The following is a 23,527-nucleotide window of genomic DNA, read 5'->3' as shown; positions in this document are numbered from 1 at the left end:
GAGTGTCACAAGAAGGCACACTCCGACGCAATTAGGAGACCTTCCAAAGCAGCGTCTCTGCCCAGGTGACTTACAGTGTCCACTGAAAATGTTGAGTGATGGCCAGTAGGATGTGACTGGGCTCCCATATAGCTCCCTGAAACTGGTCAATGCTCCAGCTGATTCCCTCCTCTCCCTCTGTCCCCTGCTAGGTCCAGATGACTTTAACTTCAGCACTTTCTACCTTCTCTTCCAAGGCTAGATCCCATCCCAGCCCAGGTGTCCCTCACCTGGTCTGAGGCAGAGGGAAGGGCAGATGGGGACATTCTCACACTCCCTCTGCTCTCACTGCTGTCAATTTTCATGGCATAAACAGTCCTCCCAGCTTTCCTCAAAGGCTTCTCTTTAGATGTTCAAGAACTTATTTTGGAAGTTTCAAAATGTGTTTGAAGTCTTAATGTTGAAAGTTACTTTCTTCTTGCAGCCCTGCTTCCACGATCCTAATTCGCGCATAGACAATTGTGAAGGTCTCTGTCCAACTAGAGGAAAAGTCAAGTATAAGGATGCTCGGAAAACTTAAAAAGGCATGAAATTTCGTATTTCAAGACAGCAACTCTCTGCAACCTCATTCACTGGTCCCCTCCTTCTCCACCAACTATTCACTCATCCCTTGGATAGACCTGGAGGACATGATGCTGAATGAAATAAGCTAAATACAAAAAGATAAATACTGTATAATCTCACTTTTAGGAGGTATCTAAAACAGTCAAACTCATGGAGCGAAGAGTAGAATGGTGGTTGCCAGGGGCTAGGGGCAGGGAAAAATGGGGAAGTGATGGTCAAAAGATATCAAGTTTCAGTTATGCAAGATAAATGAGTTCTAGCGATCTACTATATAGCACAGTGCCTGTAGCTATCAATGCTATAATGTACACCTAAAATTTTCTAGCAGGGAAGATCTTATGTTAAGTGTTCTTACCATAATAATAATAATAATGAGGGTGGGAGGAAACTTTGGGAGATGTTGGATATGTTTATGGTCTGGATGGTGGTGATGGTTTCACAGATGTACACTTATCCCCAAACTCATGTACAGATCTTTACATGTCAATCATACCTCAATAAAGTATTTTGAAAATTTTAAAAATATAAAAAAGAGCACATTAGCCATCCTTCATGGAAAGTCTTTAAAATTAAACATAACACAGATTTTAAAATTCCAAAGTATAGTATCTTTAATGAGTTTTTTAATCATTGTCATTTAAACTAAAGTTTCATTGAAATGTATCAGAAAAATACAGAGATATTATTTGTATATAAAAGCGTATTTTAAATTCCATTGAAGCCCACTCATTTCATCACCTACAGCTGTTATTTTGTTTTGATGAAAGATGAATAGGGACTAAATAGAAGGCTAATGCCTCACATGGATCTACCTGTAGAGCCCCCTGAAAAGTCTAGGTGTGTGTCCACATTAGAGAGCGCTGTTCTCCCAAATACACAATCACTCAACGGCTCAGGCACGAATGATGCTTCCTGCAAAAGGAAAGGGGAGGAAGGGGACAGATTGCAGGTCTTGTGTCTGGAAAACACAAGAAAAGCTCCAGAGAGAAGCCTCAATTGTAAATACTTGTTCTCAGACAGGAAAGTAGAAGGTGCCCCTGTGACCATAATGTGATGGATTCCACTCTGATAGCAGTGATTCAACCTCCTGACAAGATTAGGGATCTCTAGGTGTGGTGCCTGGGATGGAATAATTGTATCTGCCTTTTTCCATTCAAGGTCCCCTTTGTACTCGGTTTCACTGAGCGAAGCCAGCCTCTCCAATCTTTCTGTTTTTTGTAATCAATTTGTAGAGTGTGTTCTGGTCGGTTCTTTTAATCATACTTAAAAGAATCATAGAGCATTCAGATTTCTCTAGTCCAACCCTCTAATTTTCAGATTAAAAAAAAGTCAAGGTCCAGAGAAGTCAGCAATTTTTCCAAGAACATAACAGCTCCTTCAAAGGTTCATCAATAGCCTTCAGCCTGACTGACATTTAAAGAGAAGAAAAAGAGGATCTGGATTCAGGTTTGGGAGAACAAAGGGTTGTGTAATTATGCAGGGCCTGGGGACTGCGAGAAGTGGACACGGAGTGGAAGGAGAAAGAATGGGCCCGCGTGCTGAGAAGCTGTCTACAGGGCCGGGCGTGCAGAGGTTCTAACTCGGCCACGCGGCTGCAGGATCGCGAGCAGGCCCACCGGCGCCGGGAGCTACGGGGCTCCGGCGGCGCAGGGCCGGATGCTGGTGACGGAGATGCTCTGTCCTCGGCATCTCAGGACGCCGGCCTCACACTCTGTCATCGTCCGCTCCCTGCCATTCGCCTCCACGCAGACGCTGAACCCTGTTTCCTCGCACTCCGAGGCGGCTCTGCAGACACATTTGCTGCTCTGGGCTGGAAAAAGAGGCAAGAGAGGCTTGGTGGCCCATGGTGGACGTGGGGAAGACAAGGCGCATCACGTCCAAAGTCGTGATGTTTGGTGATTGGAGAGCTATAGACGCTCCTGCCTCGCGTGATGTAATCAACTACCCTCCCCTCTCCCGGATCCCCAGGAAAAGCCGCAGGATTGGGCAAGGGAGGCATTTCGCTCCACTCCGACAGAATAAGCAGGTTTTGAGGCTGCTGCCAGGCTTCCTATCGATGGGACCCCCGCGGAGCGGTTCTCTCCTCCACGTGCTGCACGGGGGGAGGGGGGGGGGCCCAAACCCCCGGTGGGATCCCTCAACGCCCAGACCAAATACAGAGACCTCAGCAAAGAGCCGGGCGGCAAGGCTCAAACAGAGGGAGACAAAAGAATTAACTTGCTTTGAGAGAGAGAGGGCATGGGATGCAAAAGGCCTCATGTCCCGTAAAGACCCATCAGAAACGAGTCGGGGAGGAAAGCAGTGTGTGCGCTGAAGGTGCGAGGCTGGAACGCACCAGCCGGGCGTCCCCAGAAGGAGGGTAACCAGGTCTGCCAGACCACTGTGGTGACTGCCAAGCCGAAAGTGACCCAGACGCGGCTATATGTGTCATCGTCTCTGCTGCACATGGGACGGGAGTGAGGGGAAAGGTGCCCAGTGGGTACCGGCCAGGAAAAGGAGGGCCTGAGGAGCTAGCAGAGACCTTACAGATCAAGATCGCACAGTCCGGCTCCCAAATTGACAGATGGGGAAACTGAGGACGGTGACTTGGCTCTGGCGACCCAACTCTTGCCCCCGCGGAGGAGCGCTGGCCGGTGCTGGTTGTCAAGATCACTGTTAAGTGCTCCCTGGACACGGCACCAGCAAGTATGGAATCACAGCCTGAGAATGTAGTACCTCCTTTCCTATTCTCTTCACATCCTTCTGACTGCTTCTAGGAGAAAGTGTCAGCTTGGCACGGGTGCGCTTTCAGCACGCCCCTGACACTTGCTAAACACCCTTTATCACCAGGAAGCATCAACCTCCAAGCTTTGAGCAGCATCTGGCTGGAATCTCCTACCTTGTTTTGTTTCACTGTATGTATTTTCATGGTTACCTAATATTTAAGGCAAGGGACATTTCCTATTAAAGATGTGATATAAAGTTTCTTCTTCTAAAAATTGTTATTTTTATGGGAGTCTGTTTCTTTCTCAATGAGTACATAGTATGGATAATACAAGGACAGAGCAAAGATCGTGAAGGTGGAATGTGATGTTTGGGAGGACATTCAGACCATCAGGGAGAGTTCTTGATCCACCCCCTCCCCGGGGAAGGCAGTGGGGGAGGACAGTTCATGCTCAGACCAGTCGGGGTCTTTGACACCCTCAGGGATGTGCTTTGATCTGCTGCTAAACTAGAAAACTACATGTTTGAAAACTTCACTCCTATTACTTTAGCATTTTTATAGTTACAAATATGAAATGCCCCTTACCATCACATTTTCCCCATAGTGGACACACACCGCAAGCTTTCTCAGCTGAGGCAGGTAGAGTACAGCTCTCCCTACCAGCAACAGTGTAATTTCTACCCTGACATTGGAGAACATGCATCTTGCAAACTGTCAGAGGCAGTATCCTTTTGCTTCTCTCATCTCGAGCACATACATCCAAGGAGGATCTGAAACAAATTTTTTTAATTACTTTATTTACAAGATTTTCTTTCTTCAAAGCTGAGAATGAGAAGTGAAAGGTGAGGCTCTGGGTTCAGTGCCTCAGATGTTGTCACCTACAGCAAAAAGATGGAACAGAAATGCAAATGCCCCCCATTACTAGGGCCAACCCCCTCCAATCTTCAAAATGAACATATTTTGTTCTTTATTTACTCACAAATTTTACAAGCTTAGATATCTAGTGTCAATGTAGTTTCATCTAGAACAGATCAGATACAGCAAATTAGAAGAGAAGGCAACGTCTGCTAGCCACAGCTGGTAGACTGATGACAAAGAAGGAGACAGAAAATTAGCAAAGATCAAAACACTCAGAGGAATGGTAGTCAAATGGGACCACTGACTGCAGAAGAAAGCACCTCCTCCCAGGCCAGCAGCCCTGAGAGTTCAGGTCCATATTATAGCATTATCCACAGCTGATGACTGAATCCTCAAGGGAAAATGAACTCTATTTTTCAATGCTATTTTTAGAGTATCTACGTTTACAAAATAGTTTAGAAATATCTCCATAAAATGGGTTACTTTTTTTTCGTATGCATTGGCGTTAAAATAGTGCTAACTATTTGAAATGTCACTAATAAAAACAACCACATTTCTGAATGCTGATGGGTAAGGAAACAATTACTGTAGTGAAACCCTAGACAACAAGGCATTTTTGAATAGTAAACAGAATCTATATTTACTTATATATATTTAGCTCTAATGCTTACTTCTCTGACCAAGAGTTAAATTTATTTGGATATTTACATAACAGAAACAAATCCTAGTATCTCTTTTTTATCTGTTTATTTAAACTTTAAATAGAAGTACTCAGGACACCTTAAAGGGCAGAGAACTTACAAGGCCATCTATCTGATTGTTATCAGTATCTGATATTAAAACTCTTACCGTATTTATAAACAGGTTGCAGATAAACTCAATGAATCAGAGAAGTTGGAAAGAGGATGAAAGTGAGTCAAAGTAAACAATGATTAATAGAGAATAACAGCACAGTCAGAAGATTTTGGGCTGACCATCTCCATTTATGCTATTCAGTTTTATGTTCTCCTTCACATGAGAAGTTACTTCTTATAAGATACCACCATAGTCATCATTACCCAATGTAGGTGTTCAAGATGTGTTTTGATGACCATACTAATTGAAAGCCAAGTAATTGGCTAATAATTTGTGTTTTGATTCTTAACCTTAAAGATGGCCAGTAAGTCCTGGGGACTGGATATCTTCCATTTGCCTCTCCCGATCCACCCTCCACTCTTCTCCACCCTGCCTGGGAGGCTGACACGTATGGACCACATCAATAGACTTCCTTGTCCTCTAGCTTCAGGGGTGTTTGATCAATGGGGGAGTCTGGCAAGAGACTGGAGGGAGAGAAGAGGGTACAATGGGGGGTTTTATTCCCCTGGCTCACTGCTGGGGATCTCTGAGGTCCCCAAATGAGGGACTCAACTCCTCCTCGACTAGCCCTCTGTCAACAGGTTTTCCTAAGTGCTCCTCTCTCACACCTTCTGGTTTGGGCATGGAGATACTATAAACCTGAACTGCTACCAGCCCAGGAGTACTGCCCTGTGGCTTGCAGTTTTCTTTACTCTGCCCACATTTCTGTAAGTAGTACCACCAGTAAACCTCCTCTTGTCCCAACTTAATCATGCCATCTGTATCCAACATACAGTAATTACTTCAGATATCTTTCTACAATGGAGTGATTTCAAGTGTGGTGGTGTTCTTAGAATGCAAATCTAGAAATAAACATATTTCAAGAATCAGAAAAGCAGCTGCTTTTGTTTCTCTTGGTATCTTTAAGAGTTTATGTCTCATGGGAATTTCAGCCCTAATCTCCTCAAGCTCTAAATCCTCAGGTGACAGTTTTGTCATTTTGCCCCATTTTATGTAGAGAACAAGCAATCTCAAGCAGTCCTTCAGCCTTTCTCACCAGCCAGATTAGAACACTGCTTAATGTCACCAATGGTCAGCCCTGGTGACCCAGGCAAATAACAAGCAGCAAATGGGCTGGATTGAAATGCAAAGACCCTTAACCCGTGGTAAGTAACATCTTTGAGCTAACAGAGACTAGCATCTAAGAAATCATCCCATCTATTTTTTTTAACTTAATTATTATTTTTTTAACTTTTTATTTTATATTGGAGTATAGTTTATTAACAATGTTGTGTTAGTTTCAGGTGTACAGCAAACTGATTCAGTTATACATATACATGTATCTATTCTTTTTCAAATTCTTTTCCCATTTAGGTTATTAAATAATACTGAGCAGAGTTCCCTGTGCTATACAGAAGGTCCCTGTTGGTTACCTATTTTAAATACAGCAGTGTGTACATGTCAATCCCAAACTCCCTAACTATCCTTCCTCTGCACCCTTTCCCCCCCGGTAACCATAAGTTCGTTCTCTAAGTCCGTGAGTCTGTTTCTATTTTGTAAATAAGTTCATTTGTACCAATTTTTTTTTTAGATTCCGCATATAAGTGATATCATACGATATTTGTCTTTCTTTCTCTGTCTGACTTACTTCAGTTAGTATGACAATCTCTAGGTCCATCCATGTTGCTTCAAATGGCATTAAGAAATCATCCCATCTATTTTAAATAAAATAAAACAGAGAAGAAGACAGAGCTTACCCACATTCATAAGGCATTTTACAAACACATCTTGAATTCTGCAGTTTCTCCCAGCGCTGACATTCAGGCACTTCCGGTGCCAAAGGGGCATCTAAAAGAAAACGATAATGGAGAGGCGATCATTAGGTGAAAAGCTTCTTTATAGCAAACAAGGTATTATTTTAATTGTTGAACCAGGCTCTGTAATAGTCTCAACTGCAACAAGTTTGTACAGTAAAAAATAAAGCTATAAAGCATTTTACAAGAGCTAGAGCATTCCTAGGACCAACCAATTTCATTGGTCATAATAGCCGCCATTTCTTGAGCATTTACTCTTGGCCCTGCCCTTTTTATACATTGTGGTATTTAATCCCCTTAATAAATGCCCGTTTAAGAGATGAGGAAACTAAGAGACAGAAAAGTTAGGAAATTCATGCTAGTTAATAAATTGGCCAAGCCAGGATTGAAGTCCATGTTTGTCTGAATTGAAGGCCCACAGAGTAGGTTCCCTTTCATCAAGTACATGGGGGTTTAAAAACTGTTTGTTATGTGGACGCATTTTGCCCACTGTGCCTATAATGAGACAGAAAGCATACCATCACTTGACCTATACAAGAAGAGCTCTCAGTATCTCAAGGATAACTATAATAACCTCTTACATGTAAATGTCCAAGTGGTCTCCCCTCAACAGTGACTAAATGTCTGGAGGTACTTACGTTAATAAAACCCTTTCCTTTATTTTATGTTTCCTACAAACTGATAGAAAGCCAATCATCATTCCAGTTTTGACAGGAAAACACTTTGGTCCAACTTACAAGAGCATAATTTGCTACGGTCTAGGCTATGCCTGCCTACAACATGAACAGTCTATACCACCCTGCCTACAACATGAACAGTCTATACCACCCTGCAATTTCCACCTCCTGCCAGCTTCATTACAATGGAATTCAGTGGCATATACTTTTGCATCATAAAACTAGCTACCTGCTGGATATATCTATAAAGGTCATTTGCCTGAAGGATGTGTTTTTATGGGTACACAAACTATGGAATACTTCCTTACTTCAGAAAACATAAGAGCTTTAGACATGACAGGAAAATCTCATGAACAAGGAAGGCATAAACTTGTAAAAATGGTAGCAAGGTGAAGTATGCCTGCCGTGTCCAGCAAAGTCTCTAGCAAGTACTTATTCTTTAAACATTTTCTTTGAAATGGTATTATCTTTTTTTTTTTATACAGCAGGTTCTTATTAGTCATCAATTTTATACACATCAGTGTATACACGTCAATCCCAATCGCCCAATTTGAAATGCAACGTAGTATCCTGAGTTGGATCCTAGACCATGAAAAGGATATCGGTGGAAAAACTGGTGATGTATGAATAGAGTCTGTAGGGTAGTCAATAGTATGGTACTGTTTAATATTAATGTCTTGGTTTTGACCAACTAAATTGTGTCAAGGTATGTAATGTGTTAATATTATGTGAAGATGGGTAAAGGGTATATGGAAACTATACTTGCAAATTTTCTGAAATCCTAAGTAACTCCAAAATAAAATATTTTAATGGTATTATCTAGATCAATGCTTCTCAACCAGGGGCAAATGTTTGCTCCCCAGGGGACATTTGGCAATGTCAACAGACATTTTTGGTTGTCACCCCTGTGAGACGCTATTGGCATCTAGTGAGCAGAGACCAGGGATTCTGCCAAACATCTGATAAGGCACAGGACAGGCTCCCACAACAAAGAATTATCAGGCCCTTGGGCTTCCCTGGTGGTGCAGTGGTTGAGAATCCGCCTGCCAATGCAGGGGACACGGGTTCAAGCCCTGGTCTGGGAAGATCCCACATGCCGCAGAGCAACTAGGCCCGTGAGCCACAGTTACTGAGCCTGCGCGTCTGGAGCCTGTGCTCCGCAACAAGAGAGGCTGCGATAGTGAGAGGCCCGCGCACCGCGATGAAGAGTGGCCCCCACTTGCCACAACTAGAGAAAGCCCTCGCACGGAAACGAAGACCCAACACAGCCATAAATAAATAAATAAAAATAAACCCAAAGTTTAAAAAAAAAAAAAAAAATTTGAGCTTTAAAAAAAAAAAAAAAAGAATTATCAGGCCCCAAATTCCAGTAGTGCTGGGGTTGGGAAAGTCTGATCTAAATGGACCAAAACTGAAGTTCAGTGATTAAGTCATGTACATTAGTTCTGCATTATTATTAGCAGTTTATTTGCTAACCGTTCATAAGGATAGAATTTCAAATTTTAAATATTTTCTAAAAGTTATTATAATTTCTTTGCGGAAAATCGCTTGTAGAATTACCTAGACCAAAGACTTTTGCATTTAAAAAGAATATAGCTTTGTTATCTTCATGGCTTGACTAACCAAGTAAACACACTCTTAGGACCCACCTACAGTATATACGTTTACTATTTTAAAATCAACTATCTTCACATCAAGACTAAGTACTGATGCAGGTGCGGATAAATAACGGGCTAGTGTTTAACGGATACAGAGTTTCAGTTTGGGAAGATGGAAAAGCTCTGGAGACGGATGACAGTGATGGTTGAACAATAATGGGAATGTACTTAATGCTACTGAATTGCACATTTTTAAATGGTTAAAATGGTAAATTGTATGTTGTGTATATTTTACCACAATATAAAAAAGACTAAATACTTGTACATCAGGTATTTTAAAACTCTGGAGGCTGACAAACCTGGAACTTTTGGTTTGTTATAGGCTTATTTTAAGGGTAGTTATTATTGTTATCTAAGTCTTCTGAAAAACATCCTTAATTAAAACCTTAATAGGATTTGCTACTGAGTGGGAGAAAATTCCTACCAAATGTGTTATAAAGTGACTGAAAAAGACATTTCAGAAAAAAACAAGTATATAAAGTATATAATCTCATTTGGAAGAAAAGAGCAACCTCATCAACTGTACACTGTTCTCCTTAATTTTAGCATTATCGGTACAGGTCCATTACTTTATCCCAAATAAACTCATAGCTTTGCTTCAGTGCATGTAGAAAACAAAGCAGCCGCCTCTGCTGTGACAGCTACAGAGCACGTGAGAACAGGTAGGGCAGCCACTCCACTGGACACGCAGCCCTCCCATTCTGTCCTCTGTGATCTGTTTAACACAATCAGTCACAGACTGCTCCATCAGTCACAGCCTGCTCTCTTTTCAGCTGTGAAGATCGAATTCACCTAATATTACTACTCACGGAATCAACTCCTTCATCTTCACCATAGAAGATAAATTTCAGCATTGAATTAAAAATTATATACTCAACAAATAAGAATATCATATAAAATAGAATGCAAGTGCGATTTTCTTCTTTCTTGTTTTTAATTGTTACAAACATAATATTTTCCATTTCTTAAAAAAAAAGTAAACAAAGAAGAAAGAGGAGGTTATTTTGAAAACAAATCTATCCCATTTTAAGTATCTCTAATTGGCTTTCTAAATCTCTTCCTGCCTTAGCTTCTTAAAAGACCATTTTATACCAATGGACTTATTTACAAAACAGAAATAGAGTCACAGATGTAGAAAACTAACTTATGGTTATCAGGGGGAAAGGGGGGAGAGGGATAAATTGGGAGATTGGGATTGACATATACACACTACTATGTATAAAATAGATAACTAATAAGGACCTACTGTACAGCACCGGGAACTCTACTTAATACTCTGTAATGGCTTATATGGGAAAAGAATCCAAAAAAGAGTGGATATATGTATATGTATAACTGATTCACTTTGCTGTACACCCGAAACTAACACAACATTGTAAACCAACTATACTCCAATAAAAAATATTTTAAAAAACTATTTTAATTTGCCATGTGTTCAAAATACTGGATATTTGGATTTCTACTATTAAGAACAACTTCACAAACCACAATACTTTTCCTTCAATAACTCTGCTTTTCAGGGTTATATGTAAGTGCTTTTAAATTTTCAATTTCAATAGCACTAATAAACTCTAAGAGTCCAAAAACGAAACATACAGAATTTTATATAAATTATGATCTCAACTCTGTACTTCATAAAAGTACATTTTTAAAAATCAGGAGGAAACCAGAAATCAGCTTTTAGAAATTCTTTATTTTCTTGGCACCTTAACAAATATAAAGCTAATCTTTGATATGAAGGATTTAAGTTAAAATTTCAGAATCCCCAGGGCAATTCTTGCCTTTCCTTGAATTCTGTGAGTCTATCTGTGCCATGTGCAGAAAACTCTGTTACCCACTCTATGAACTGACCTCCTTCTTGTAGCAGGGCAGGCATGGAGGGAATGACTCCGTTATGGAGGTTCAGTGCCTTGAGGAACTGCCGCAAGGACTCTCATTCCCTGAGTGTATGTGTCCTTGGACAGACCCAAGAGCCACTCACCTTTTTGCACACACTGGACGTTCTTCATCTCAGGGCTCCACTTAAGGCTGGATCCGCAGAGAAATGTCGAAGGACCTTCTAAGGACCTGCCACCTGAACAGGAAAAGGTCACCTTCTCACCAACGGTGTAGAAAGGTTTGTGGGGATGACTCTGTATGCCATCCATCAGTGCAGGCAGAACGCAGGCAATTTCTAAAGAGAAGAGAGAAGAATACAAGGGTCACTGCTTTCCTACACCATCTTTTAAAAAAAAAGTGACAGCCTCAAATGGTGCTGATACACTTGTTCTGCTTTTTCTAATTAGAGGACAAGGAGGAAGAGGTGAGTTCACTCTTAGGATGCTCTGAAAGACATATCCCAACATGCCTGGCATGTTAATGACATGAATGACTGAAGGCCAAAACAGTTCCCACTCTCTCACCCCTGCCCTCAAAGCCATGTGACAACTTAAAATGAATAAGCCTTTTGGAGTCCTGAAGTCCAGCCTGCTCTTAAAACCAGACTTTTTACAGCTGCTACTTCTTGTCTGGTGAAGCCCCACTAGAATTTTCCCAAGAGTTGTGTTCATTTGCATATCATTAGCATATACCCAATTAGATATTTTGCTATCTGAAATCTTTAAAGAACCACCTTTAACCTTGCAACCATAAAAGTGTTAAATCATTTTTGGTTTCCCAGTTCTATCTTTTCTTATTCCATTACATTCATTAGCTCAAATCTTCTACTTGAAAAAACAACAAGGAGAAAAATGAGAAACATGCATAGTCATGGAAAGCGAGTCAGAATTCATGATTTAAAAAAAAAAATCTTGCCAATCTCTCTAGTGGACTTTGGACAATATTCTACAAAGTACTGCTTTATTTTTGCACCATTTTAATCAGAAAACCCATTCATTCATTCAAAATCAGCATTCATTGAGTGTCTATATTTTGCCAAATACGTTGTGTGCTACTAGGGACACAAAACACTAGTCACATAATCTGCCTTCAAAAAGCTAATAATTTAGCATCAGATTTGTTTATTTCTGGCCATGACACATTTGCTGGTTTCACACTAATGCTCCCACTAAGACATATAGAAAGGCTGTACAAAGTTAAAAGAAAAAGTATTTCTGAGAGCATCAGACAACAATCAGAGCAGTGGAAATTTGAAGGCCCAAGACTCTAGAAAAAGGGAAGTCTAAAGTAGTGATTACAACGTTTGATAATGCTTTTGCCCTTGAGGTTATTTGTAAATTTGAAAAAAAACATTTTTTTTTTAATGTGCTGAAGGGCTGCTAAACTAAGGAGAAAGCTGCAGCTCAGAGGCTGAATAGCTGCATGGAGTTTTTAGCAGTCTCACAGGGCTAGGAGACCAAAAATTAGAGTCCAGTCCTGTTACAAAGGAGGAGCCTCAGTAGAAATCCCATACTTTCCCTTATGATCCCTTAATGGATACAACCTGAGATAAAGGTAAACCAGACATAAACAAGCCTTGTTCTTGCCAGAAACAAACCTAAATCTTTTCTAGAGGAAGATAACATCATCCATATGTATTTTTTTTACATATAAATCTGGCATTCAACCAAAACTAATCCAACATTCAAAAATACAATAGAAACATCTACAGCAGATCCAGATGATGGGGTTAACAGACATGGACCATGAAATAACTATGATTAATATGTTGGAAAAATGAAATTAGAAGATGGAGAATATCAACAGAGAATTAGAAAGTATAGAAAAGTAGACAAATGGAATATCTAGAATTGGAAAATGAAATTAAGAACTCAGTAGAGTTCTTGAAAGCAGATTGTCACAACTGTACAGAGAATTAATAAACTGGAACATAGATCAATAGAAAATATTTAAAATGAAACAGAGAGAGAAAAATCGATGTAAAACAAAAAAATGTAGGGAATTCCCTGGCGATCCAGTGGTGAGGACTCGGCACTTTCACTGTCTTGGGCCTGGGTTCGATCCCTGGTCGGGGAACTAAGATCCTGCAAGACACAGGGCATGGCAAAAAAAACCAAACCAAAATAAAGATAGATAGATAGATAGATAGATGGATAGATAGATAGATAGATAGATAGATAGATATACGCACACACACACACGTATGTATATGTATATACATTCTAAAAAATGTATAATTTGTGTCTCATGAGGAGACGTGAGCAAGAATGAGACAGAGCAATATTTGAGGACAAAGGTGAAGAATTTTCTAAAACTGACAAAAGACATTAAAGCATAGGTTCAAGAGTGCTTTGAAGATCAACCAGGACAAAGACAAAGAAAATCACACCTAGGCACATCAGAGTAGAGTTGCTTCTGGAAAAGAAAAAAAAAAAAAAAAAAATCTTAAAAGCAGCCAGACCAAAAAAATATGATTTCCAAAGGAGAAACAATAAACTTGAAAGTTGACTTCTCACTAAAAAACAATGAAGTCAGAAGGCAATGTAATAAAATCCTTAAAGGCTTTAAAGAAAATAACTGCTAACTTAGAATTCCTTATCCAGTAAAACTATCCTTCAAAAGTAAAGATAAAATAAAAACGTTTTAGATGAACAAATACTGGGACAACTTTTCACCAGTAGATACACAATAAAGAAAAAGAAGCTCTTCAAGCAGAAGTATCTTATTAATCTTTTAAAAGAACTAAATTTTGGCTTTAATACTCTTAGCTAGGGAATATTTATATTCTATTTCAGCAATATTGATAGTTTATTTCTTCCCAAGGACTCTAGGGCAGAGAGACAGAAAGACAGACAGAAACAGAGAGAACAAGAGGAGACCTTACAAATCAGTAAGAAAAAGACTAACAAACCAACAGAAAAAATGCCCAAAAGATTAGACAGCCACTTCACCAAAAAAAGTATCCAAATACCCAATAAATATATGAAAACAGGCTTAACATCATTAGTCATCAGAAGAAATGCAAATTTAAAAATACAAATTAAAAAATAAGATATTGCTACACACTCACCAGTATAGCTTAAAAAAAAAAAATTTAAGATAGACAATATCAAGTGTAGGTGAGGATACAGAGCAATCTTGACGTCTCAGATTCTGTCCGGGATGTAAACTGGTACAACCACTTGGAAGACTGGTAGCAGCTACCAACTCTAAATGTATGTATACCTGACAGCTCAGAACTTTTACTAATATGTATATACCCAAGAGAATAAAATGTGCCTGTGTGCACTAGGACTTTCCTCACATAGCCTAGACCAACTGATATAGGACAAATACATCCCTGTAGCTCTGTCTATCCATCTGCTGAAGAATCTTATATTGTAGTACAGCTGAGATAGAAACCAGAAAATAGCGTTAGGGTGATACAACATGCAGAAGCACTTACTCAGATGCCTACATCTAAACAAAATAGGATCAAAAGCATTTAAGGAAGTCGATTGTGGTAAATCCCTGGTGATTAAACTCTAAAGAATGTCCTGATGGTCTTAACCAGAACTGAGCTCCCTGACCTATTCTAATTTGCACCAGAAACTTTAAAATTGCAATAAAATGTGCCTCACCTAACAGGAGCACTAGCAACTAGAGAAAGCTGAGGGGTTTTTCAAGATATTCCTGAAATTTGGACAGGATCATATAAGCTTTTCAGGAAAAGGAGATCAAGACATGGGCATATGGTAAGCTGTTATTTATCCTGATTTATTCCTTTCCACACTATTCTTTCATCTTAAATTATGTACTATAATCAAGGCCACTCACTCTGACAATGCATTTTCCCGACAAGCCACTGTAAATTTTCTCCACATCTGGCAACAGGGTCTCCAACAAGAGAGTATCCTTCATGGCAAGTATACACTATGTTTTTCCCAACAGGAAACATGGCACCTTCATCCTAAACAGAAATAAAAGATGGAGAAAGGAAGAATGTATCTCTTTTGCATTAACAAAATGTTTCTTTAGATATATTCAGCCTATAAATCATGACTTCTTTAATCGTCAGGCAGCCTACATTCAAATAACTCATTTTGAAAATTGTCTGTAAAATTATTTTTTCCTGTAGAGTCCTAGCCAACAACACTGGTACCACCATTAATTGAAATAAAGCTATTAATGCCACTGTTCTATAATTTATTGGCAGCTCCCCAAAACCAAGCATTGTACTAAACATTTTACTAAAATTACTTTAGTGGACACTGCTCAAATAACTTCTATTACACTTTCAGGAAAGTATAGGATTTTGGAAATGTCCTTGTCAGTCAACTCTTCCTAGTGAGGTGTTATGGGCTGTCCGTTGGCAATACTGCCCAATAAATGTCATTAGGAACAGGCAGAAATGTTCAAATGTCCTATCAACATGTTCACGGAAGTTTGAGGTTCCCACGGATGACTTTCAGGGGAAGCATGATGTTGATCTCCACCCACTACCCTCCCCAGCCCCATCCTGTAAGGGAAGTGATGCTGAGGCTGGGTCAGATTCAAGGACGTGCCATTAGCCCATAATGCCAGGAGGTGAGATTTCACTGTGAAGCAAGGAAGAATCTGAAGTCTGAGCCTAGAGGGAGTCATCATTCTTGTTTGGTGTCTCTCTTGGTTCCTTTCCTTATCCATCTAGTTCTCAGCTACTCAAGAAGATGCGGAAGAAAACTGGCCTGGGAGAGGGCGTGGAGCTGGACCAGCTCTGCTGTAGGCAATAATAGAACAAAATTCTGTGGCGCCTTCTTCTCACAGACAGTCTTGTTCCTCCTGGCCCAGTCTGGCTCCATCATGAGAGTTGGTAGGAAAAAGAGCACCCAGATTGGCATTGTGATTTGAAGAAAATGGGGAAAGATATTTGATCTGCCTTGGTTCTAGCCCCTAGGCCTTCCTCTGCCTTGCAGAAGGGACTTCTATGTGAGAAAGTCTAACTCCACAGTGTCTAAACCTGACCTCTCTGTCAAAACCATTAGTAACAATTAAAAAAAAAACAAAACTCTCAGGCTCTACACTAAACTTACAAAATGAGGAAAAAAAAAAATGGAGAACAAGGGGCAAGCAGCAATCTATTGTTAAGTTTCCTGGGTGCCTATGATGTAGCCAGTCCACGGGTCAGTGTTTGGAACCCCCAGCTCCTACAGGACACCACATGCACTACAGTTGAAGACAGCAGCTTCGTGGTTTGCTGAAGTATATGAGTCTGCCTGGCCTCATTCTATAAGCATGTTTCCTTCAGGAACTTCATGGGTTGTGGTGGGACAATATGAGTGTTAGAGATTCTAGGTTCACTTTCTCTCTCTCTCCACACACACACACACACACACACACACACACACACTTCTCCCAACAGTACCTACATTTGGGGACATTTCAGCAAACACTCAGTGAGTATATGTTCAAGGGCCTGGCATTTGAGAGGCAAATTCCTCACCCAGAAACCAAGGCTGGTGGCATTGAGAAAATCCTGATGAACAATAGCTCCTATGTACCATGAAGAGATACTTCCTGGGGTTTGGAGGCAAAGCCTCATCATAAGAAGGAGTGAGAAGAGCACATGAATTAATATGGCCCCAAAGCCATATTAATTTCCCAGAATGACAAATGGCAGATGACTTGTGTTCCTTCCTGAACAAGAAAATTGCTCAAAGTATAATACAATGACCCATATCTCACCAGACACTGGCTAAATGTCTTACTGGCCCCTGGAATAAAACTAATGCTTTACCCCAACCCTTGTATTTATGAAAAATTTAAAAAGACTCCTTGCAGTGAAAAGAACAGGGTAAGTTCTCTATGCTGAAAAACTTGCTTATAGATTCCTACTTTTGTGTTCAGAATGGAAATGTTTAGCAACCCTCTGGCATGATTACATTTCTAATTCATTGGGTGGCGATATTGATTTCCTTTACCGCAGGAGATATATTACCTCCTGAAGAATTCTAACCACCTTGGGCCAAAGAAGAAAACTCACAAACTAAAACCCTCACTGCTAAACTAAAACGCACACATAAAATGTTTTTAGTACTGTTTCATCACGGAAGGAGGAAATAGGTTATGACATCAGTAGAGAGCTAGAACTTGGAACAAACAGTGTATGTAAAGGAAAAAAGTATCTTTTATAACCAACTTGAACATATCCGTCTTTCAAGGCAGGAGGTGATGGACAGAATTCTGTTGGAACCAAAGACAAAGGAAAGCAATGTGGTTCAACCAATCTGAAAGGAAAAGGAAACAAAACATAATTAACATGATGGATTTTCCACAGTTTAACAAATATTTTACAGCACAGTGAATTTTTCATTTGCATCTGAAGGGACTCCATCAAGTGAGTAGTGGACACTGTGATGTGATGTGATGTTTTTGTCATTCTCAGAATAAAATGTCTGATCACATCCCATAATAGAAAACACAAATATCAACTCAAGCTTCCAAAAGGTAACTACCAGATCAGTAGTATGGAAAACAAACAAAGAAAAGAAAAAGAAATAAAGCCATTGGACAACACATATGCTTTATGGGATTCCTAGAGGTCACCTGTCTCACACCCACTTTTTCTCCTGCTCTTTGGTTCTTAAATACCTTTAACACAAAATCAATTCTGTATTGAAAATAAGGTAATTCAAGTTCGTGATCCTGCGAGAGAGGTAACACAAAATAATAACTGTTTTTGACTGAGTGCTTACTATGTGCTTAGGCACCTTGGCAGATGTTCGACAAATGTGCCTCAGCTCAATTCACACTCACAGTAACCCCATGAGATATGTGGAGAAAGGCTCAGGAAGTTTGAATAACTTGTCCAAGGTTATAGAGTAAAAAATACCAGGGCTGGATTCATGTCTAGTTAGTTAAGCTCCTAAAATCATGCTATTTCTACCTCTCACAAGGCAATCTCTAGGGGAGCTCACAGTAACTGAAACCGAGCAGGGCCCTGTGGGGCTCCAAGGCACAGAGGCCTTTTTTTGTTCCCCATTTCTTGTAGGCAAGACTCCAGCCTCCATGACCTTCCCTGAGTTCCAAAGGGCAGATTTGAACAGTTGCTAATCAAGGGAGGAGCATCCAAGTAACCACCTGAGGCAAGATTAAAGAGGCCAGAGTGACTTCCCTGGTGGTACAGTGGTTAAGAATTCACCCTCCAACACAGGGAACTTGGGTTCGATCCCTGGTCAGGGAACTAGATCCTGCATGCTGCAACTAAGGACACACATGCTGCAACTAAGACCTGGTGCAACAAGGAGAAATTAAATTAGTAAAAGTTAAAAATAGATGTTTTAAAAAAATTTTTTTAAATGTTTCATTGCTGAATCATACCCCTGGGTTAGAGTTCTTTATGCCACACCCCACTCTTAAATACTGTCCTTATTAACCTTTTCTGATCAGGTATTGGCAAAAATTCTAGAAAGATAATTTGAAGGTCATGTGAGTTGAGGAAATGTGTAAGATGCTTGGGTGTCTGGTATTAACATAGGGAGGTGAGATGCCTTATTCCTGGGTCTTGGGTGCCTCGTAATCCAACAATAACCAATATCTCTTGGCTGAGGAAGCTGGCGAACATGTGAGATTCTGGTAGGAGAACAATGTTGTCTTCAAGGGCACAGATCTCTGGGGAGATGAGGGTCTCTGAGGAGACCTCTCCCTCCGTGGGCATATTTCCTCTGCCTGTAGACATAAAGCTGGATGGACAGGAGCATCCTAAGGGAAGCACTGAGAGAATTCTCACTCTTCTTGGTGCTCAGAGGAGAGGAAATATCCTCTTCCTCCTTAGTATAAAAAAGGAAAATTATGCTTAATACTTCACATCTCTGAGTTTCCTCAGTGTGTGGCAAGCATATAAGGAACTCAGCTCAGAAGGAGGCGACATTCACAGGCTATTTGTAAGGCTTCCCCTCAGATTTCGTGTTTCTGGAGTGGAGATAATACTGGTGTAGAGTGACCTCAGAGGCACTGCTGAAAATCATTGTTTAATGATAGATGTCATTGTTATCATGATTATGATGCCGAAATCTCGGCCTCTCTGTACACCAATGCCGAATCAAATCTCAGAGACAGAGTTTTGGGTGAAGTAGAAAAGGCTAGCTTTATTACTTTGCCAGGCAAAGGGGAACACAGCGGGCTCCTGCCTTGAAAAACTATGTGTCCCCACCCCAGAGGATGTGATGAGGGGTTTATAACAACAGTCCAAGGGTGGGGTTTCTGACAAGATCAGGGTGTGTGCAGGGCTTGCCCTCCCTTGTCTCTGGTGGTCAGGCTCCTAATCTTGATGAGCTCCTCTGGTCCCTCCTACCAGAATCTCATATGCTTGCCAGCTTCCTCGGCCAAGAGATATTGGTTATTGTTGGATTACGAAGCACCCAAGGAATAAGGAATAAGGAATCTCACCTCCCTATGCTAATACCAGATACCCAAGCATCTTACACGTTTCCTCAACTCACATGACCTTCAAATTATCCTTCTAGAATTTTTGCCAATACCTGATCAGGAAAGGTTAATAAGGACAGTATTAAAGAGTGGGGTGTGGCATAAAGAACTCTAACCCAGGGGTATGATTCAGCAACGAAGCGGTTTTTTTTTTTTAATATTGAAGCGTTTTTTTTTTTAATATTGATTGATTGATTGATTTTTGGCTGCGTCGGGTCTCAGTTGCCCTATGGCACGTGGGATCTTAATTGCCGACCAGGGATGGAACCCGCATCCCCTTCATTGGAAGGTGGATTCTCAACCACTGGACCACCAGGGAAGTCCAGCAACGAAGCATTTTTGAAGATAGCTTTTGCAAGATCCTGGCAAACAGGAAGTTGGTATCAGACACCTGGGCTAATCAGTGAAGATGTTAGCCGTCTCAAATGTATGCTTCATGCTTAGTCCAAAGTAAATAAATAAGAGGGAGTGGTATATCTGAAAAATAATGCAACTATTAGTGAATGCCTACTATATGCCAGGCACAGTACAAATCACTTTATATTCTTAACCTCAGGCAATATCCTATTAGCATTGTATCTACTATTTTTATCCTAACTTGCCCAAGTTCACAGAGCAAGTAGGTGGCAGATCTGCCTGATGCCAAAGCTGCTGCTCGCATGCACTGAGCCAGACTGCCTTCCAGTTCCCCAGCCTTTTGTAACACCTGGGTCAGGAAAACTTGAAGCACACAAGTGCAAATTGGCCACAATATGCCTCTCTCCTTCAACTGACCCCAATGCTAAGAGCAAAGCACTCCCTGATAAAAATCACCATTTAAGGTTTAAATCTTTCAATAGCAGCAATCGTGTATTCTGTGCTTACTGCAGAGGGCACTGAGTTTTACATAACTGCCAGGAGGTCTGGTCTCTATTACCGCAAGTGCTCCAACTCCTCGTCTTCGCATTGTCTGGTTTCTGACGTTTCTCCAATGCAGGATTTCCCACCCTCACTGGGAGGTGGGTTATTGCATTCTCGGCTCCTTGTTTTCTTCCCTTGAACACAGGGGCCCCAAGAGGACCAGCAGCTCCACCCTCCATCAATCCCTCCTGTAAATAAGAGAGACGTTGTTCAGAGAGTACTTGGAGAGGAAGATTTCAGAGCTCGGTAAGCTAAGCTTCCTACTATGTGGTTATTGGGGGAGGGGACGATCTGGGGTTTATTACCTTCACTCTGTTCACTGAGGTCTCCACAATGGCCAGACTGTCTCTGCACGCTGACTAGGATTGTCCGTATTAAGGCTGCATTAACGAACTTCTTGCAATACTATCTTAAATTTGTTTATTATTTTACAACTGTTTCAAAGCACTTTCACATGCATTTTATAATTCATTTACTTCTCATAAGAACGAATGGAGGTGGCCAAGAGGTCTGTTAACATTCTCATTTGATAGGTGTGGAATCCAAGACAAAGTGGTTAAATGATATGCGCAATGCTGTACTGGTGGGCAAGAGCCACATCCAGACTGTAACCTGGTCTTATGGCTGAGTCCAGGCTCTTTTTATCACCCCACAGTCTCTTAGTAAGGCAAATAAGTTCCTAATGTTAAAGCAGTGATTGGGCATGAGAAGAGCATAGTCTATTGCAGCGGTCCCCAACCTTTTTGCCACCAGGGACCGGTTTCATGGAAGACAATGTTTCCACGGACTGGGGAGGAGGGGACGGTTTGGGGATGATTCAAGCGCATTACATTTATTGTGCACTTTATTTCTATTATTATTACATTGTAATATATAATGAAATAATTATACAACTCACCATAATGCAGAGTCAGTGGGAGCCCTGAGCTTGTTTTCACTTGCCCCTCACTGATAGGGTTTTGATATGAGTCTGCAAGCAATTGATTTATTATGGTCTCTGTGCAGTCGAACTTCTCTGCTAATGATAATCTGTATCTGCAGCCACTCCCCAGCTCTAGCATCACCACCTCAGCTCCACCTGAGATCATCAGGCATTAGATTCTCATAAGGAGCGCACAGTCTAGATCCCTCACATGCACAGTTCACGCTGTGAGGGTCTGTGCTCCTATGAGAATCTAATGCCGCTGCTGATCTGACAGGTGGTGGAGCTCAGGTGGTAATGCGAGTGATGGGGAGCGGCTGTAAATACAGATGAAGCTTTGCTCCCTCGCCCGCCGCTCACCTCCTGCTGTGCAGCCCGGTTCCTAACAGGCCATGGACCAGTACCGGTCCGTGGCCCGGGGGTTGGGGACCCCTGGTCTATTGGGTACTCCAGGCTGGCAACCCCAGGGCTGGTGCTGTACAAAATGAGGAAATATGTAAGTAGGAAAAATGCTTCTACCCCCTGTCAGCATCCTTCTCCAATCTACAGGCACCTCCTCAACTCACTCTGGCCACCTTCTACCTCAGGGCTGGTTCATGGCTCACAGTTTTTAGTATTTTTCCCATCATATTCCTTGGAGGAGGTAAGAGAGAATTTGAAGCATATTCTAAGAGCTTTGCTTTCCTAGTTAGAAACTGATCTCAGGAACCATTCTCCCAAAGCATGACTTCTGATAATAGATGGCTGTGTTTACTGCTCCTTAGCTATTTCTACTGTGTGACCTACATCCCTCTTTCCTCCACTCCCTCCACAGCCACTCCTCAGTATCACACACAAAAAAACTAAAATAATTTGTATAATTTTGCCCATGATATTCCTTACCCTTACCCTTTCTTCCACAATTAGAAATTGAGTTAATAATATAGTCCCCTGAGTATGTTAATAGTAGGTAATAAGAGCTTGATGTATTATGATTGCTACTCCACTCCTCACCAGCAGGGGGAGCTTCCATTTTATCAAATAGCTGTAAATCTAAGCCTCAAAGGAATGAATCACAGTGGTGGCATTTTAGTTTACCAGGACAGGCCACTTGGGGAGACATTTGGAGGCAAGGATGCTTTCCTGATGCTTGTCTATAAGCAACCGTGGTTTAGTCATGTACTTATTCATTGATCAAACATTTATTAAGTGACTTTATGAATCAAGAACTATGTCAGGCTGTGGGAATAAAGAAAGGAATCAAACAGTTCCAAATTTAAGAAGTAAGCTTTCTAGAGGAGAGAGACACACAAATAAATATAAAAATAAATATACACAAATCATCTCATACTTTGCCTACTCATAAAGTGAACGTCACATACTAAATACTTAAAACACCAAATGCACTGTTGAGCACACAGCCAATGTTCAACAAATATTTGTGAATGATTGATTGGTGGGACATAACACAAAATAGAAATAGAGGTGTTTCCAAGAGCTTGCCACCAGAAAGGTTAGTCAGTGCAGACACAAGCTCTGTAGACCTAAGTTATAACAAAACCTTACTGAGATGACTATGGAAGGATGGAAGGTGTTTCAGGCATAAATCTGTTCTAATGGAGAGTGGAGAATAGATGCAGAATAGATGCAGAATAGATGCAGTTCTGTTAGTTCAGATGGGAAAATAGAGAGATAGCAAAGGGCCCTACCTCAGTAGCTACAACCCGGAGGTGGAATAGGGAGGGAGAGACAAATTCAAAGCCCTATGAGACTTCCCCTTCTCCATACACGAAGAAGCACAATCTCAGAGGCCAGAGGGAAAGGGTAATTCCCTTTTCATTGTGTCCAGCATAACTTGAGAGAATGCAGCACACTGACCTGCTTGATCCCCTACGAGGGCTCCTTGTTCACACGCCACACCAAACGTGTATGGTTTGCAATGGCACTGACACTGGGTCCCCTTAACAGTGGCCATGCCACCATTTTGACAAGGCCGGCAATGACAGGGGTCAAATTCATCCAGATATTCCTCAATGGCCCGTTTCAGGTACAGCCTTTTCACAGAGGCACAGGGTACTTCCTTTACCAGCTCATACAAAGGTGTCAGCTACACGGATAAAGACATCACGGTCAGTAATCAGGGTTTTGGGCGAGAATATTTTCCTTTCAGCATTTTGGCTCAATCTCCACTAAAACAAAATCAAAAGCCACTCTTATCTTAATTCCAACTATTTCTTGTTCAAATAAAAAGAGAA

General features: G+C 41.0%; 1 protein-coding gene across 1 annotated transcript in view; it reads right to left on the bottom strand.

The window, feature by feature from the left end:
* Positions 1-1,188: 1,188 nt before the first annotated feature.
* C7 (complement C7) overlaps positions 1,189-23,527 on the bottom strand; it is a 56,303-nt gene continuing 33,964 nt past the window's right edge. The window contains exons 11-18 of the mRNA XM_082382252.1: positions 23,151-23,379; positions 20,388-20,559; positions 17,184-17,271; positions 14,843-14,975; positions 11,130-11,321; positions 6,757-6,847; positions 3,893-4,077; positions 1,189-2,413 (exon numbers count right to left, since the gene is read on the bottom strand). Coding sequence (XP_082238378.1) covers positions 2,232-2,413; positions 3,893-4,077; positions 6,757-6,847; positions 11,130-11,321; positions 14,843-14,975; positions 17,184-17,271; positions 20,388-20,559; positions 23,151-23,379 — 1,272 coding nt within the window. The 3' untranslated portion in view covers positions 1,189-2,231. The remainder of the gene's footprint in view (positions 2,414-3,892; positions 4,078-6,756; positions 6,848-11,129; positions 11,322-14,842; positions 14,976-17,183; positions 17,272-20,387; positions 20,560-23,150; positions 23,380-23,527) is intronic.

This window comes from Balaenoptera borealis, assembly GCF_965194805.1.
Source record: "Balaenoptera borealis genome assembly, chromosome: 2".
In the NCBI taxonomy this organism is placed as follows: domain Eukaryota; kingdom Metazoa; phylum Chordata; class Mammalia; order Artiodactyla; family Balaenopteridae; genus Balaenoptera; species Balaenoptera borealis.
This window is presented reverse-complemented; position numbering and strand designations above follow the sequence as displayed.